General features: G+C 33.0%; 3 protein-coding genes across 6 annotated transcripts; 2 read left to right on the top strand and 1 right to left on the bottom strand.

The window, feature by feature from the left end:
- The first annotated feature begins 2,961 nt into the window (after positions 1-2,961).
- On the top strand, positions 2,962-10,537 carry kat80 (katanin p80). 4 transcript variants are annotated; one of them, XM_089705614.1, is made up of 16 exons: positions 2,962-3,246; positions 3,338-3,468; positions 3,654-3,987; positions 4,102-4,300; positions 4,399-4,549; positions 4,842-5,016; positions 5,198-5,275; positions 5,442-5,498; positions 6,731-6,910; positions 7,331-7,474; positions 7,553-7,655; positions 7,735-7,876; positions 8,566-8,703; positions 9,216-9,328; positions 9,411-9,485; positions 9,566-10,537. In XM_089705614.1, exons 1-16 carry the CDS (start codon positions 3,216-3,218, stop codon positions 9,819-9,821), a joined length of 2,307 nt encoding a protein of 768 aa, XP_089561740.1. In that variant the 5' UTR covers positions 2,962-3,215; the 3' UTR covers positions 9,822-10,537. The 4 variants fall into 4 exon arrangements, with proteins under 4 accessions (XP_089561740.1, XP_089561730.1, XP_089561723.1 ...); XM_089705604.1 differs by having other exon boundaries at positions 5,198-5,332; positions 7,735-7,870; XM_089705597.1 differs by having other exon boundaries at positions 5,198-5,332.
- On the bottom strand, positions 10,535-11,890 carry Mpp6 (M-phase phosphoprotein 6). The gene has a single exon (XM_089705634.1). The coding sequence runs from the start codon at positions 11,713-11,715 to the stop codon at positions 11,314-11,316; it is 402 nt and encodes a 133-aa protein (XP_089561760.1). The 5' UTR covers positions 11,716-11,890; the 3' UTR covers positions 10,535-11,313.
- A 478-nt stretch (positions 11,891-12,368) lies between these two features.
- On the top strand, positions 12,369-17,348 carry l(2)34Fd (nucleolar protein 10 lethal (2) 34Fd). The gene is made up of 10 exons (XM_089705587.1): positions 12,369-12,602; positions 12,722-12,982; positions 14,459-14,599; positions 14,866-15,074; positions 15,203-15,431; positions 15,562-15,688; positions 15,880-16,048; positions 16,136-16,373; positions 16,584-16,709; positions 16,899-17,348. The coding sequence occupies exons 1-10, from the start codon at positions 12,537-12,539 to the stop codon at positions 17,319-17,321; spliced, it is 1,989 nt and encodes a 662-aa protein (XP_089561713.1). The 5' UTR covers positions 12,369-12,536; the 3' UTR covers positions 17,322-17,348.
- The last annotated feature ends 1,024 nt before the right edge of the window (positions 17,349-18,372 follow it).

Raw genomic sequence — 18,372 nt, 5'->3', positions numbered from 1 at the left:
TACTGCTAAGTGCTAGCGCCGGCGCTCTGTTTGACGGTATTCTACGATGGTAAAGTCCGGTCGCGGAGCAGAAAGAATTTCGTACAATGACCTCTTTACCTACTGACAGTGGTCACAAACATTTTTGAATGAAGTGCAGTTTACATGAAATATTTGGAGGAGAAAATGTTTTGTACTAATTTATTAAATAAATGTCCTTTATTCATTTACAATACTAATTATTAGTTAGTTAAGTACATTTTAACTTTTTCAATAACAACGATATATTATATTATAAAAAAAAGTGTGCGTGTACACACATAAGAAGTGAAACTTCTTTATGACCTTATTTTTCAAAAAATAATTTACTATGTACAATATTACAGAAATACGTTAGTCTAACACGCGAATTCGACTTAGGCGGATTTTGATTGGACATAAAGAGTTTGAGGTTTATTCTTATAAATTTTGAATTCTCAAAATCATAATTGAACACCTGACATTAATCAAGCAAACACAAACCTTACGCTCTCAGGTTAAAGGTTTACAATCCCTAAGGACGGCGGTCATTGCACCTGTGCGAGCAAGACACATTATTTTTACAAGGGAGTGACAGTGACAGGTAATAACAGGTTAATGTACGAAATTCTTCCTGCTCCGCGACCGGACTTTAGTACAACACATCTTAGCGTCATAGCGCGGCGTCAAGTTAACGCTCTGACGCGCGCTAAGTACGCGTCCTGTCTGACAAAGCCTTAATAAATACAATGGCTGTTTTCCAATTATAGAGCATAATGCGACTCAGTGCCGCACAATGCCGAATTATGCTGATGCTTAATTGGAACATGAAAGTGAAACGCACCAGCAGGTTGCGCTAAGTTCAGTGTTGAAAAAAAAAATATTCATAGAGTTAGCAATAACCTCATTAATGTGTAAATAAAGTGGTATACATAATAATTTTGAAAAATATTTACGGTTATTTTAAGTAATTTGGATTTTGATTATTTCATTTACATTTTTTTCAATGTTTGTACCTTCATCCATACTTATATTTATTTTTTTAACAAAATTTGAATTAACTTTGATTATTTCGAAAAAACTACAATGAAACGAAAGCTTTAAATTTTTTTCCAACAATTAATAATTACTAAGACAGTGCGCGCACGAGCAACTTTGTCTCCACAACTATTTTGTCTCCGCAACTATTTTGTCTCTCCACCCATGGGCTAGTATTGCGTCGCACGTAGCGACGCAACTCCCCATACAATTGATGGGAGAGACAAAATAGTTGCGGAGACAAAGTTGCTCGTGCGCGCTAGCACTTACGATAAATCGATTGCACGCATCAATTCACGCGCATTGGGAAAACGGGGTATATATTTGGTTCTGAATGGCAGTATTAATAGAGTTCTATATTATCTGTGACTAAACCAGAAACCGTAAGGTATTCCTCACTAGAAGTGTGATGTGGGCGTGGCCCACGTGTCACTGGTAAGGTAAGATCTCAGAGGAATAGGTTTATTCCTCTGAGGGTAAGATCACCTTACTTGCTCTCAGTTATGCGCAGAAAAATATTCGAGTCGGTTGTCAGCTGTCAAACCTTTTTTCCATATTTATTCATTAAATATGACGTGTTGTTCGGTATAAGAGTGCAAAAATGATAGCAGACAAAATAATATCAGCAATGAAGGCATTTCATACCATCGGTAAGTCTTATTTTTATTTATTTTGATTATATTTTATGTTATAACTTCGCTTGTCGTAATTTGTCAAAATTGTATACAAATATCTAGTCAAAATGAACCTTAATCCGTAAGAAATTAGTACTATTATAGATTGAACAGCAAACAAGACTTTCTGGAATATTATTGCAATAAACAAACGAATGTCACTTTAGTGATGCTTGTGGCGCATATCGACAGTATCGATACTTTAGAAAAGACAAACATTATAAATATTAAATTTTATTTGATTTTTCCTTATAGCTTTCATTTGTCCAATTTATTTATAGATTTCCCAAAGAGGCTAATTTAAAAGAGAAATGGATAAATGCAACGTGACGAGTTAACTGGATGCCGAACAGCACCAAGCGGTCTAAAAAGGCCACCGATACAACAAACCTACGGCAGTTCCAAGATTTAAAATAATGCATATTTTCTGTTTGTATTTTGTAAATATAGATTAATACTATTCTATTCCGTTTTTTATTTAATAATAATAATATAAAAAGACGTACTTAGTAGTAATAAACATACTCCAAAATGTGACACATTATACTATACTCATATAAAAGAAAGAAAAAAAATACACAAAAAATATTTATTTGTGAATTATCGATAACAAGGCTGACATCCCTCAGAGCATAGCATCAGATAAATATCAAGTTAATGTCGTTAATGTTGAGTGACACAAATTTCAACCTTATCTCTATGTGTTGCGTTTCAAATTTATATCTATCGAAAACTAACGCCCTCTGTTGTGGAGTAGCAAAATGTTTTCGAATTTGGAATTTCTGTGCAATGAGAAACAAAACAGCTAATATACCTAGGGATGTTATACTAAAATAAACCGTAACATGGTGCGTTAGGGAACATATTGAAATGCTGAATTTATAACCTAAGTCAGTTTTTACTCAAATTAAGCTGTCCAATAAAAGGCATAGTTTACTTGTAGTGTACTGTATAACTATCGGTTTAAATGTGTGGGTTTGGCGACCCTGCCCCCCTAGTCAAGTGGTTTTCTGTTAGCGTAGCGTTCAATAGAATAGACTACGAATGTATGAGATTGACGTAACCTGTAGATACGTTTATCTACAGCCTACGTCAATCTCATACATTCGTAGTCTATTCTATTGAACGCTACGCTAACAGAAAGCCACTTGACTAGGGGGGCTGGTTTTCATACTAATTATGACATTATAGCACTTCTAGTTTTTACTGTTCTGTGGTATTCCTACTGCTTGACAATGACAACCACATGACAACAAAGAAACATTTCAGTTTCAAACTACATATTTGTCAAAATACTATTCATTATTTTTGCCATTGGAAGATTGGAATATAAAAATTTCTAGTTGTAACTTATAAACAAGACGCATTAGATTATTGTAATTGACCAAATAAGTAATTTATTGGGGGAAATGATTGAGTGAATATGGAATGAAAGTTGATTTCAGTAAGATTTAAAGTGATATCCAAATAAGGTTACTATCACGTACAAGGAATGCTTTAAGAAAAATGGATACATTAAGACGATCATGGAAACTTCGTAAGTTTTATTCTATACATAATTATGTTAAAAATATTTCATTAGCAATAGTTAACTCCTCTTTATGATTTATGTCTTATTATATTTCTAGAGGAATTTGTCGCCCACAAAGCAAATGTCAACTGCTTGGCCATGGGTCACAAATCCAATCAGGTGTTGGCTACTGGAGGTGATGACAAAAAAGTTAATTTATGGGCTATAGGAAGACAAGGCTGTTTGATGGTTTGTAATAAGTGTTTATACTTTAAATTGAAGTGTTCCAAAAGCTGTTTGTTGTCTGAATTCATTCAAATAGCTATGGAATAATGTGAATTTAAGGATTATACTATGCCATGTATAAGATATGTAAACAATTAAATTACACTAACAGTTTAGATTGTTCTCCTTATTTCTATTTATTTTTCCAGAGTTTAAGTGGGCACACCACTCCTGTAGAATGTGTTTGTTTTGGACATTCAGAGGATTTGGTGTGTGCTGGTTCACAAACAGGTGCTTTAAAGATTTGGGATTTAGAAGCTGCAAAATTGTTAAGAACATTTACAGGACATAAAGGAGCTATTAAGTGTATGGATTTTCACCCATATGGAGATTACTTAACTACAGGATCTTGTGATAGTAATATTAAATTATGGGATACTAGAAAAAGAGGATGTATTGTCACTTACTCAAGTCACCGACTGGCTGTAAATAGTCTTCAATTTAGTCCTGATGGACAGTGGATAGCATCAGCTTGTGAAGATGGTGAGATCGCTTTGAAAATAAAATATCATGATAGTTAAAATATTATTAAATAATTAAACTACCTATTTTATAAAAATTCTATTGAGTGTATTAGTTTTTTAATTTCTGTTTTAGGTCTGGTTAAAGTTTGGGATGTAAGAATAGGCAAAGTATTACAAGAATTTATGGAACACACATCAGCTGTAACATGTGTAAAGTTCCACCCACACGAGTTTCTTCTTGGTAGTTGTGGTACTGACAGGACAGTTAATTTTTGGGATATGGAAAAATTTCAATTGGTGTCTAAATTTGAAAGAGACAACACCTCTATAAGGTTTGTAAAATTATGATAATGTTTGACATGCATAGAAATGTTTATTATTAAAATTACAAGAAAAAAAAAAAACTTTTTTAAAATATGTATTTTTCTAGGCATATGGCATTTAGTGATGACGGTGCTACACTGTTGGGCTGTGGCAATGATGGTTTGCATGTCATTGGTTGGGAACCAGCAAGGGTTTTAGACACAGTTGCTGGTCATTGGGGACAAATACATGACATGACTGTAGCTCAAACACAACTGGTAAGCTTTCATACAATATTTTAATTTTCAAACAAAACTGTTTGCTTTAACTTCACTTAATAAATTATATAAAAAAAAATTGCTATAATACCAAATTTCATATAATTAATTGTCAGATGAAATTTAATTGTGCATGAGACTTAAAACTGACATTACAATAATCGTGAAAATTGTGTTGTGATCGAGAGCCTAATCAATTATTGTATGTAAATTATAGGTTTAATGCATCTACTCTTATAAAAGAAAAATATTATTAATAATAATGTCTTAAATTATTATCAATTCCTTACAGATTGCAGGCTCATTTCATTCCACATATGTGGTGTTGTCAGTAGTTGATCTCAATAAAGTGCATCCATTTGGTGGACCTCCACCAGCAGCACCAACAGTAGTCAGAGATCTCTCTCCATTCCAAAAGGGTCACACCGTTCGAAAGAGCTTTTCCAAAGAGAAACCTGCTAAAGAAGGTAACCACAATGCTTAGGACCTTGATTTTATTGACATTAAAAATAAATTCAAATTCTATCAAAATTGTGATGTGAAATAACAATAAGGTTTCTTATTCTATACTTAAATAAAGCATCTCATTTTAAATGTGAATAAAGTATGATAATTGATATGAAATAAAAATAACTAACTTATTTGCAGTTCTTCATAGACCAACACTCCTTGATGAGAAAACAGCAGAAGAGTCGACTTCAGGGACTGAAGCTGACGAGGACTCAGGTGCCATTATATCAAATATTAATGACTACACTGAAATATTTCGCCCCTCTAGAGCATGTGAGTAGTTTGATATGAATCAGAATCGGTGTCCCCTAAACAATTGACATTTATTTATACATATTTGTAGAAATTGTGAGAATAAAAGTAATTGACTAAATTTTTTCAGTGACTCGTACCCCACCTCCTGCTACAAGCTTATCATCGGAAGACTTTTCTGTCACAAGTAAGTAATGATGATGATTAATAGGTATTATTTTAATCAAGTTAGTATAAACTATTATATACTAGCCAAATAATTGTCTTTTATTCTCCTGTTTTATCTTAAAATCATTGATAAATATGTCGAATTATTTTCTCATGACAAACTAACGTGCTGGCCACGGACAATTCGCTATAGCGAAAATTCGCGCGGCGCGACTGGCGGCGCGTCTTGCGAATGAATCAAATGTATGGAAATGTACTGGGCATGCCACGCGCAGCGGCGACCAGCGAGACGACCGGCGAATTTCCCCGAGCGAATCGCGCGGCACGACTAGCGATCGAAACAAATGTATGAGTTATTACGGCGCAGGCCACGGAGTCGAGCGGCAGACGCGGCGACTACTCCCGGAGCGAACTTAATTTAAAATAGTTTGTTTTTTTTTCGCGAAAATGGAGACGGAAGCTTTTATTGCAGAAATTCTAGCTAGACCAACTATTTGGAAGTCTAGCCACCCGCAACATAATTTTTCATCATGCCTATATTTTTCATATTTTTGGTGGAATTCTCCGTCTGTTGTTACAGACGGAGAATTCCATTTCTATTTAATTCGTGTACTCCACTATATCTTCCAAACATTAAATCTTGAGCAAAAAAGCTACTACTCCAAACAACGTCGAGCTAACTTTGATAAAGCCATCTCGTCTCCTCGTCTACACTGGTCGCGGCGGCGAACGCAACTGCCCGTGGCATGCTTACCGCGCCGCGCGAATTGCCGCGCCGCCCGTCGCGCCGTCGGTCGCGCCGCCGGTGTCCGTGGCCAAGGTGTTAATTATCATTATGCAGCCCTGCTCTTAGAAAAAGCTATTTTTTATTTACTAATGCAATGTAATAAATGACGAGTATGTAGTCCGCACATTTGGACTGCGTATTCTTAAAAATTTCTTTCGACATGAAAACAGGCACGTCTAAACTTTCTACTAATGAAAAAATTGGTTGTTTGTAAAGTAGGTTTACGATCGAGATGTTTACGTGATAACATAATGCAGTGGCAGCGCTCGAGATGAGACGGGAGATGGATCCGTCTCTCTCTCGTTATACCTGCGATCACGCTCGTGAGGTTTTGGTGTGACACAAGTTTCTGAACATGTCACCCGACTAAAATGATTTTAAAAACGTTATCACGTTAAAAACTATGTAACTTCTATTTTCGGTGGTAGAATACTCACTAAAATGATGAATATACCCATTTACAGCACACGATTGCAAGCTCGAAGGCTCAGTCAGTACATCCCTCCGTGACCTGATGCTGGACGAGCCCCCTCGACCACCACCACAACCCTCGCCCCCGCAGAGACAAAGACCGGAACACTGCTCACGTATACCCACCCCTAAGGAACACTATGTAGTAATAGAAAAGAGAACTGAATTCCCGCGTGAGTATAGTGACTAGTGAAGTGTATATTGTGTAAAGTAACTATGTGTAAATATTAATTCTGGGCTTTGTATTTATGTGATTGTTGAAAATTACTTCATGGAATAGCAAAGTCGCTTCCCGCTATCTGTCGCCACGGATTTTGAAGCAGGGTATTTAAATAGATTTACTGATCAAGGTTTATACATACATAACAATAAAATTAACACAATAAAACACAATAAAGTTAACAGAGTAGCGACCACACATCATTGTGTGGTCGCTACTCTAAACAGCGACCTTTAACCCATTGAGCCCCAAGTTGCCCGATCGGTCCACGACACAATAGATTTTCTATTGTGTCTGTGGTTCTGGGGCCTGAGTTATTAATGGCTATTCAGAATATCATCTGCTTTAACTAACGCTATCATTTGGTTGGCAGGTATAATAGACAGCAATAAGGACGAAAGCTTACTAACTAGTGTTCAAACAACAACTATAAATGACTTTACTGTAAACACTGTACCAACACCCAGTTTAAACAGGCATAACTCATATAAAGAATCAAAATCATCTACCGACATATGTAAGTCAGCATTTGCTTGCTTTTGCCAATTGAAATATAAAATGTAAAAAAATTAAACTTGGCTGCAATTTATTTTAGCTGGAACTAATCTGCGACAGAGTAACAGTGAAATATCACTAGGACCAACTTCGTTAGGTCCTAGATCCTTGTCATTTACGAGAGCATCTACTCAAAATTCCAGGTAAATATAAGCAGCCTATTATTATTTTAAAACCCTAAAAATGTATGTATTAATAAGTATTTTTTTTCTATTATTCAAGAACCAGAGTTGATGCAGTAGCACGAGAGCGGGTGACAATTAATAGAAGTGTGGAGACTGCAGTGGAAAGGGATCCTGAACCAGAGTTTGTGCCACTCTCCATTGATAAACCTGTTGGGTTGGATCTTGATGACTTTGTACCTGTAAGAACAAAAAAAAATTACTTATAGCATTAGTCTTGTGTCATACAAAGCAAAATAGGAGAAATTTAGCAGCAGCTAAAACAAACACTTAATCACACAGCATAAAATTACACAATATTACATATATATGTATTATAATGTACTTATGAAAATGTTTTTTAAAATTGTCAATTATAGGCATAGTAAAAAAAAAGTGCACGACTCATAATGCTCATTTAATTATGAAATATAAAAAAAAAACATATTGTAGTTTTCGTTTTTTATTAATTGCAATTAAACGACACTGAATTAATTAATCATTCGCATTCAGTGACCTACAATCGTCGATTAGAATATTTAAAAAAAAAATTAACTCAAATGATAGATTTTTTCACAAGTTATAGTGTTTTCAGGTTTCACACATGACGGACAGGAAATTTTTTTGACCTATTTCGGTGTTTTTTTCCAATTCTATTGAAGTAAATCAATTTTTAAAAAGTATGGAATTAATCTCCATTAAATTATCTCGACAATAGTATGCAAAATATCTTGATTCCGTGAACTAACAAGGCTATAATAATAAGAATAGCTGCAAAAATGAGGCGAAAAAAATTTTTCGATCGTAAAGCACTCTCTGATGCTTCGCATCATGAGTCGTGCAATAATTCCTTATAAGAAAGTCCTTAATATTTGAATATGATCTTGTATAGCGCGGTGTGACGGCGGGCGTGCGTCGCGGCGGGCGCGGCGCGGGCGCAGAGCCGAGCGAGCAGGAGGTGCTCGGCGTCATGATGCGTGGACACGACTCCATGATGGCGGTCCTCGCGGCTCGCCAGAGGGCGCTACAGGTGCATATCTACCAAGAAGCTTATATCTAATACACTGGAGATTTCAGTATGAACATTAACTTGTAACAAGAAAATATGACGTTGAATGACGCCTGTATGTTTTTTTATCCCTTTCACACCTAACTTGGCAAGTTGACTACTGAGAAATTATTTCAGCCGCAATACTATTATTATACCACTTTATCGAATAATAGCTTGATCTTTATAGAAATAGTCTGTTTCATTACTTTTCATAAATTGCCATGGTTATAGTAGAGTCGCCTCATTTGGTTCAAGGTGTAAAAACAGTGCTTAAATACTCATAAGTTTAAAATACATTCAAACCTCTAGTATGATTGATATGTATTTGTTTATGTGGTTGAGATCACTTATAATTTTTTTAATTTTCTTCCAAACATTCATAGAGTATTAGGATGTGCGTAATCACAGTCGATGCGAAATGGTTTCACAAAATATGAATATAATATTATCAATAAAATAAATCTTACTTTATTAAAATGTTTTAATTTCAGATATTCCACTCCGTTCGAGTAAATAAAAGTTTGAAATCGGCATTAGAATCTGTCATCGCATTAGAAGACGCATCTGTGATACTTGATATTCTAAATGTAATGGCGCATCGACCGTGAGTACTAATTTTATCTCACAACCAAATATTATCCTTCAGTATAACATGAAGAATAAAATTTTTTGTTTATTATTTTCAGGTCCCTTTGGAATTTAGATATTTGCTTACTAATGCTGCCTAAGATCTTTGAATTATTGCAAAGTAAATATGAATCGTAAGTATCAAATATGTATTAGAACTTTCGAAATAATTGTGATTAAAATTTTAAACTTACATGAGTGTTATTTTCTCTAGGTATATGCAATGTGGATGCAACGCCTTGCGGTTGATAGTACGAAACTTTTCATCGGTAGTTCGCGCTAACGTCAGTGCACCAGTTCGCACACTTGGCGTTGATATCCCACGAGAGGAACGCTATGCTAAATGTGCTCAAATCCACCAACTTTTACTCGATATTCGAGCATTCTTGCTTAAAAGACAAACATTACAAGGTCGACTAGGTGCTGCCTTCCGTGATCTGCATACATTGATGCAACAGGGCCTCGATTGATAGTGATACGTATAGAAATAGAAACACGCTCTGAAAAGTGTATGCACACGACATTTTAGTCAGGCCTTAATTTTAATTTCTATGGAAACTTGAATGTTAATGAGGAAGCAGGATTATTTAGATTCATTTTATTATTTCCGAGTACAATTTATGATTCAAGTGATAAAACACTTTATTATAATTTTTAAATTACTTTCCTTGCAATAAGATGAAAATGGGAAATAACACATTCATTATTTCATCAGATGTGGTGTACATAGACTTTCAAGATTTGTGAGAAAAATATTTATTATATAAATGAGTGAAAAAATCTTTAAAATATTCAACTTGAGGCCTTATTAGAGAAATTAAAAAGCATTTAAAACATAGGATCTCATCACTTTAATTTGTTTACACAATTGAAATGGACATTTTAAATTTATAGGTATGATTATATCTTTTGCAGTTGTCATTAATTTTCAGGAATTTCTTACCATAATGAATTATTAATATATGCTTCTATTCATAAAACAATGTAAATATGAGTTCATTGAATGGAGTAGAAAGGATTAGTTCATATTACCAACAACTAATGAAACAAGTATTTAAAATGTATTTTTTATTAAACACAAGTCTTATAGATATGTTTTTATAATAACTCTTAGCTTAAAAGTATTTAAATTTAATAGTATCATACAATAGAAGCTTATTACTAAATACCAAGTAACTAACATAACATTTTTCACATAGCTCAGTTTTTTTGGAAAGTATGTTAAGGTATTCTTAAAACTAATGTTTAAGCAATTTCCATTGCAAATTTTAACTATATGTCAAAGGAAATCAAATTTATAGTACAGTAAAACTAGTCCCAGAGCTGTAGTAGTAATAAATCATTAATGTGCCTATACTCTGCTCAGGAAGACAAGCTACCATATGAATCTGAATAGTATGACTTGCACAAACCCACCTATTTTACTAGCACTGTGAACATTGTGTATTCACCTATTGGTCTACAATGATGTGTAAGTAAGTTTGCTGTTCGTGCTTCCTGAACAGGGTACAAGACTAGATGCTCAACTATAATACTAGATCGAACAGTTAAATTTAAATAACTGACACAATTATACATTTGGATAAAACATGATCAGTACTTAATCTACAAATTTACATAATTTTTCTAATGAAAATTACATAAATATTGTAATCTTGGATATAACCGATTATTTAAAGTTTCTTTAACAATTAAATTTACTTTTATAAGTTGTCTATCATGCATGAGATTTTTTCCTTTAAAATTTACATGTTTTTAGTTTATAAATTATTTTAAAATAGACTGATATACTTTGTATATAACATTACAATGTAATAAAATAATTATAATTTATGAGACATTTTATTTCTTTATCCATCATATTGTTAGATAAATTAAAACACCTCATATTCAACATGATAAGTCATAAATGTATTCAGCTATATACCAATAGGTAGAAAATTTCAAATTTCTATTTTTCGTTTACCTTTTCTTCTTTATGATACTGTATTTACTGGGACTTGAATTCCTTTTTCTGTTAAATTTATTCATTTTGTTAGCCAAAAGTTCATCAGATACATCTTTTTTCATATCCTCCTCATCATTGATATCAGGCTTTTTCTCAAGCTCCATGAGTCTTTCTATTTCTGGATTCATACCTTTAAAGGATAACCTTCCTTCTAAAAGATCCTCGCAAAAAATAAAACTTGATTCAGCAATATAATTCCCAGAGGCATGCTTCATTTCATTTGTAATTACATTCGCGTATAAACTCTCGTGATCTTCAACGTTTTCCAACTCTTTTTGCAATCTCTCCTTAGTCTTTTTCATAAATTTCATGTCTAATACAGATTTTGGTAAAGTTGGTCTTTTAATTGGTGCCATTTTATTAAAAAATCTTATATTATGTGACCGGCCCGATTTAAGTTTCCCAAATTTATAAGAAATACTTATAATGTAGACGATTCGACACTTTATTTTAGATATAAACGTGAATTCTGTAAAATAAACGTGCTATTATAATCCAAACAGTCCTAAATTCTGTTTTGACTTTTGACAATTGAAATTTTATAGTGACAATGACATATAGCTACGTTAAATGTCGAAATAGATTAATAACACAGACATCCAAATATAAGTAATGTTTATATATCTGTGATTAATAAATAAAAAAAATGATATTCACTCCACGATTTCTTGCTAAGATAATATAAGTAAAGATAAGATTATCATGTTTAAATAAGCATCCTTAAGCATCCCTAATACTGTACACGATTATTCAGATAATTAATTTAAATATCTAATTACTCGTCGTTCAGTTCGCTTCCGAAATTTTAAAATTAGTGTTCGAACAAAACATTAAGTTTTATTCTCTAATTATTAATATAATATTTTCCACAATACCAAAACCACACAGCAAACGCTGCAGCTGATGGAGAAAACAATGAATTATTAATATATTGTCGACTGTTGATTTGGCTCAAGCCATTAAATCTTCAAAAAAAAAAAAAAAATTACTGTTGATTGTTGACAGTTTACAGTTGACAGTTGACACTTGACAGTACATAAAAACACATGGTCCATGCTTGAAAAGTGTTTGAAAATTGAAAATGTTGAATGGATATTTTGTTAATTTATATTATTGTATTATAATAGAACATATAGTGCTTTAAAGTTTTGAAGAAATAGTCCATAAATCTTTCAAAATGCAAGTATCAGAAATTGATAATGTTAAGATTTATAATCTCAGTGCGGGAAAATCATTACCCGATGTAAGTTAAATATTTGTTTATTAACTTTTTAACTATTCTTATCAATACAGTTAAGAAATTGTAAATTAAATTGAATTTTCAAATCATTATTTTGTCTCAAAAATCTTGTTTGTTTATAGTGGTTAACAGAAAGAAAGAAACGAGCAATTTTAAAAAAGAATGTAGATCTCCGACGAAGAATTGAACTTATCCAAGAGTTTGATATGCCAGGTGTGAGTACCAGCATACGAGCTTCAAAAGATGGACAGTATATTATGGCTACTGGCATTTATAAGCCAAGGGTTAAATGTTTTGATGTCAACAATTTATCAATGAAGTTTGAAAGATGCTTAGATTCAGAAGTTGTTACTTTTGAAATACTTAGTGAAGATTATACAAAGGTAAACATCTTTTTTGGGTTGACTTTAGAAACGTGCGGCACGAATTTCGGCGCGATTTTAATTTTTATCGATCGATAATGATGCCCCGAAACATACATTAGCGGCTTTTCGTGCGGAAACGTGTAATTACAGAGAAATCTTTTTTTTAATTTTTGAGATTATGTTCAAAATTGTTTGAGTTACATTGACAAAACTACAAGAATTGTGTTTGAAAGAGATAACAAATGTCTTAATGTACATATTAAAAACCATAGTTCATTCAAAAGCATGTTGCTGAGGGGACAACAATTCATATGGGTTATTGGCGAGCATATGATTGTTTGGGGCAATATGGGTATGTTCATAAAAAAGTTAATCACTCAGACCCAGACAACCCATTTGTTGCCTCTGACCCATTTGAGTCCCAGTGGCATGTTGTAAAAAGATTTTTTAAAAAAGATAACTATAACCACCCAGCAAACTTCGGTGATAATATTATAGAATATGTGGAGACGATGGGTGGAAAAAAATAAAATGGATCCATTCATTGCCATTGTAAATTGTATCAAACATGTATACAAGATTTGAAAAAATAATTATTTAAAAAAAATGTTTTTATTGTATGTAAGTATATTGCACACAAATTGTTAATCACAGAACCGAATCTGTCCACCCCAATTCCACGTGGTACTTGTCTGTCATACACTAGAGTGTATTTAAAAAGTCGGAGGCGCGGAGGAGCGTGGCGCCCGCGTGTGCTGAGGAGCAGGCAGAGTCAAGCGAGCCGGAGTGGCTGAGGCTGGTCGCCAAAGGCGACCAAAAAGCCGAAGCTACGAAGGCGAGTGAAGACTCCTGCCTGCAACGAGGTACACGGGGGCAAGCGCCACGTTCTGCAGCGCCGGAGCAGTCAAGAAAGCCCATAATCTTCGTTATATTTCTAACTACATCACTACATAGTATAAAACAAAGTCACTTTCTCTATCCCTATGTCCCTTTGTATGCTTAAATCTTTCAAACTACGCAACGGATTTTGATGCGGTTTTTTTTAATAGATAGAGTGATTCAAGAGGAAGGTTTTAGTATATAATTTATTAGGTTTAAGTCAAAGCGGGCGAAGCTGCGGGCGGTAAGCTAGTATAAATATAATCTCAAAAAAAATAAAAAAAAAATAGAAGGGGGGGTTTCCTCACCCCCCCACTTTATAGCGGGTCTCCCCTTACCTCCCCCCTCCCTTTCCCTCCCCTCCCCCCCCTTAATTCGTGCCGCAAATTTCTAAAGAAATACCTAATTTCTTAATACATTATGTACCTATTACAATAAAAATCTATGTATGCTTTGGTGTAAGTACTACACCAAAACAGTCCTAAACTATATCAAATAGTATTTAGACTTAATTCATGAAATATAATATATATTTATAATATTGCGTATTCTTCAAGTGAATGGAATAAACTAAGTGAAATTATTATAATATGAATGCTATGGATATATTTTCAGATAGTGTTTCTTCAATGTGACCGCTATGTGGAGTTTCATGTGGGACATGGAAGGCATTACAGATTGAGAGTCCCTCATTTTGGTAGAGATATGACCTATCATCGCCCCTCTTGTGATCTTGTTGTTGTTGGAGCTTCAAGTGTAAGTATAATATTATTGTTGACTGTTGTCAATAAAGAATTTTTTAATATTATTAATATTTATTGGAAGTTTTAATTATTTCGATTTTAGAGATCTAGTTCAACATTTAATTACAATATTTGCATAACAATTAATTTGTAATTTTGCTTGTAAAATTACATAACTAGGGAAAGTTTCAATTCTTCTTAATGTTGTCACTATCACATCACATCCTATCTAACATTCAGATTTTTAAACATTATTTTAAAGATAGTTTTTGTTTTCAGGAAGTGTACAGGTTAAATTTAGAATTAGGACAATTTTTGGCTCCATATGTCACCAAGGCAAATGAAATTAATTGCTGCAGTGTAAATGAGGAACATGGCTTATTAGTATTTGGTTCAGAAAGTGGTCATGTTGAAGCATGGGACCCTCGCACTAAATCTAAACAAGGAGTGTTAGATTGTGCTTTACACTGCTCAGATGCTAATTACAGGTATTTTGGAAACATTATGTAATATTTAGAAGAGCTTTTCTTGAGATTTGATAAAGAAAATTAACCAAGCCATTTAAAATACAAATAGTCAATAGTTTACTATACTTTATATTACATATTTTTTACAGAAACTCTACCATGCCATCTATAACAGCTCTAAAATTTAATGGTGCATTGCAAATGGGTGTAGGAACTTCATCAGGGCATGTTTTGCTTTATGATATAAGATCTAGCAAGCCATTATTAGTGAAAGACCATATGAATGAAATTCCTATTAAAAAAATTGAATTCCACAAACAAATGAATTATGTTTACTCAATGGATTCTAATGTTGTTAAAATATGGGATAAGAATACAGTAAGTAATTTTATTATGAAATTGCGTTATTTGGACAGTAGTGCATTTACCTCAAAGTTTTCCTTTATGAGCAAAGTGGGTGATTTTTTTAAACCTTAATATTGTGATTAATAATTGTTTTTCTTTTTAGGGCAAACAGTATACCAATATAGAGTCATCTGTTGATTTCAATGATCTCTGTGTAATACCAAATACAGGACTTTGCATGATGGCAGTTGAGGATCAGAAAATGCAAATTTACTATGTACCCTCATTGGGTGAGTGTTGAATAAATTTTTATAATTAGTTATTTTGAATTGTGCATTGCCAGTAGTTAAGGATGAATAAAAAATATTAAATATGAAATTTATATGTGAAATGGACAGAGCTTTGTGAATATGACAATAATAACAAGACAATAGTTAGACAATAGACTGATTCATTTACTAACCTACATCTTTGCTTACAGGTCCTGCGCCAAAATGGTGTGCTTTCTTAGATAATTTGACAGAGGAAATGGAAAGCTCTGCATCACAAACTGTATATGATGACTATAAGTTTGTCACTAAACAGGAACTTGAAACTTTGGGCTTGGATCATCTCTTAGGAACAAATCTTTTAAGGGCATATATGCATGGGTATGGTTACATACTAACTTTTCATTTAGAAGACCTTCCACCATTTTTATGCAAAATATGATTTAATAATTCATTTATATTTTTTAGATATTTCGTTGATGTGCGATTGTATAAACGAGCGAAATCGATTGCCGATCCATTTGCATTTGAAGAGTATAAGAAACGCAAAATCAGGGAAAAGATTGAACAAGAAAGACCTTCTAGACTTAAAGTGGACGATAATTTGCCGAAAGTCAACAGAGAGCTTGCATCTCGTTTATTGGAGAATGGAGATAAACCTAAAAAGAAGCAGACTGGCAATCTATTGAAAGATGACAGATTTAAGGTTAGTTTGTTGAATAATTTTAAGAATAGTTAAACTTAAGTTAGGTACATTTTGCAATTATATTTCTGTATGCTTTTATTTAACTGTATCAACTTAGGTGAAACATAAATGACTACATAATATCTTATTAAAAACAGGTGTTGTTCTCAACTGAATAAGCGAATAAAGAGTCTTTACAACAATAACATGACAATATTTTTTTGTGTTTAGGCATTGTTTGAAAATCCTGACTTTGAAGTGGACAAGGGTGCTGAAGAATATAGATTATTGAACCCAGTACTATCTCGATTGGATAAAAGTAAACCCAAGCCTGAAGCTGAAGTGGAACAAATGGAGGTTTGTATAATATTTTAGTTATGTTTATATTTGAAACAGATCTCAGGGAAATAAGGTTACAAAAATTATGTTTAGTTACTCTCACACACTGTTAAATAGAGAAAAAAAATATCTTAGGCAAAATTAAAACTAGATTCCTATTAAGTCACAGTTATAAACATTCAAATGGATATATTTCCTATATTTTAGGATGATGCTGAAGAAAAGGATTCAGATGCAGAGTTTTATGACACGAGTGGCGAAAGTTCGGACGATGACAGAACGTGGGTGAAGGAAGTTAAGAAACAACATAAAATTATAAGAAATAAAAAACAACGCGACGACGAAGAAGACGACGACACTAGAAAAGAGAAAGTCTACGAGTTTAGTAATGCACCCAAAACAGTAAATATTAAGAGTGTAATGCAAGTTAGTAAAAAGAGCTTAGGAGAACGATTAAACAAAGAAGGGTCCACTGTTGTATCAGGGACTGGTGGTAATAGAGAAATGAAGTTCGTTATGAGAGGCAAGAAACATATTTCAGATAATCAAAAGAAAATGAAGAAACACTATGAAGAGAGAAAACAATTGGTTAGAAGAACTGGATTTTTAAAGAAAAAGAATCGATCATAGTAGAAATAAATGTAATTATATTTTTGACTCTGGTCTTTTTTTGAGATTTTCCTTATACCTTCTTATATTTACTTAGACATGTACAATTACGCTTTTAATGCTAGAATTACATAAGGATGATTTGCCGTCTTAATATTAAAGAAATATTGAAGAAAAATAAACACGCTATAATAATATGAACTCATAAAATTATTCTATAGTTGCCTATCCTTGTATAAAAAATTTTGATAAACGGGAATTTAATTATCGGGTAATAATATCAGGAGATTTTTTACATTATAAAATGTATAGATTTATCTTTACGAATCGAAGCCGCAATGTCTTCTCCAACCCATACTACTTATAACAAGGACGTGTACGAATAATTTGAAATGGTGACATTTATTAATATACCTACGAAATGAGCAAACAAGAAATATTAAAAAGAAAGCTAAATAAATGCTTCACACTATCAACCAATTACGCATAGGGCATCAGAGTTCAACATTGGTAGCGAACCTTCGGTTCTTAAAAGAATTTATGTCAATTAGTGTACCTGGGAATGTTATGTGTAATGTGTATTAAAAATTTTTGACTACATATTACTTTGTGTTTGATCAATAAAAACTAAAACTTACTAACTTTCCACCCGCAGCTCCGTCCGCGCAGTTAAAAGAGAACCTGCGTAGTTTCGGGTGAAATTCTATCCTCAACCACATTTGTACTAAATTTCTCCCAAATAAATTCAGCGGTTTAGGCGTTAAAAAGATTAGAAGAGATAGACAGATGGATAGAATGTTAGTTTCGAATTTATATTATTAAGCAAGAATATTGAATTAACCACAATTAAACCACGATATTAAAATCACACTTTCTTATAATTCAGTAGAATAATGGATTCATTATTCCTCATCCATCCTGAATGATATATTTTAACGACATATGAATAATAAAGAAAGCACGAAATAAGCGTACGAGAATAAATCAATGATTCTGTTTATATTTAAATATTCTATTAATGTTGATAATTTCTGATAAGTTGCATTTTATAATGAGAGTATCATATATACCT

This window comes from Colias philodice, chromosome 2 (assembly GCF_061535455.1).
Source record: "Colias philodice isolate Cphi_HAF_F1 chromosome 2, ilColPhil1 Martin Lab GWU primary, whole genome shotgun sequence".
Taxonomy (NCBI): Eukaryota; Metazoa; Arthropoda; class Insecta; order Lepidoptera; family Pieridae; genus Colias; species Colias philodice.
Note: the sequence above shows the minus strand (reverse complement) of the source record. Positions and strands in the feature narration are given on the sequence as shown.

What these genes read in the sequence shown, in the direction of transcription:
- kat80 (XM_089705597.1), top strand. Translation starts at nt 3,216, where the DNA reads ATGGATACATTAAGACGATCATGGAAACTTC. An exon ending in AGAGAAACCTGCTAAAGAAG is followed by an intron (nt 5,017 to 5,197) that starts GTAACCACAATG and finishes ACTTATTTGCAG; the next exon opens with TTCTTCATAGACCAACACTC. An exon ending in CTCGCCAGAGGGCGCTACAG is followed by an intron (nt 8,704 to 9,215) that starts GTGCATATCTAC and finishes TTTTAATTTCAG; the next exon opens with ATATTCCACTCCGTTCGAGT.
- Mpp6 (XM_089705634.1), bottom strand. Translation starts at nt 11,715, where the DNA reads ATGGCACCAATTAAAAGACCAACTTTACCAAAATCTGTATTAGACATG.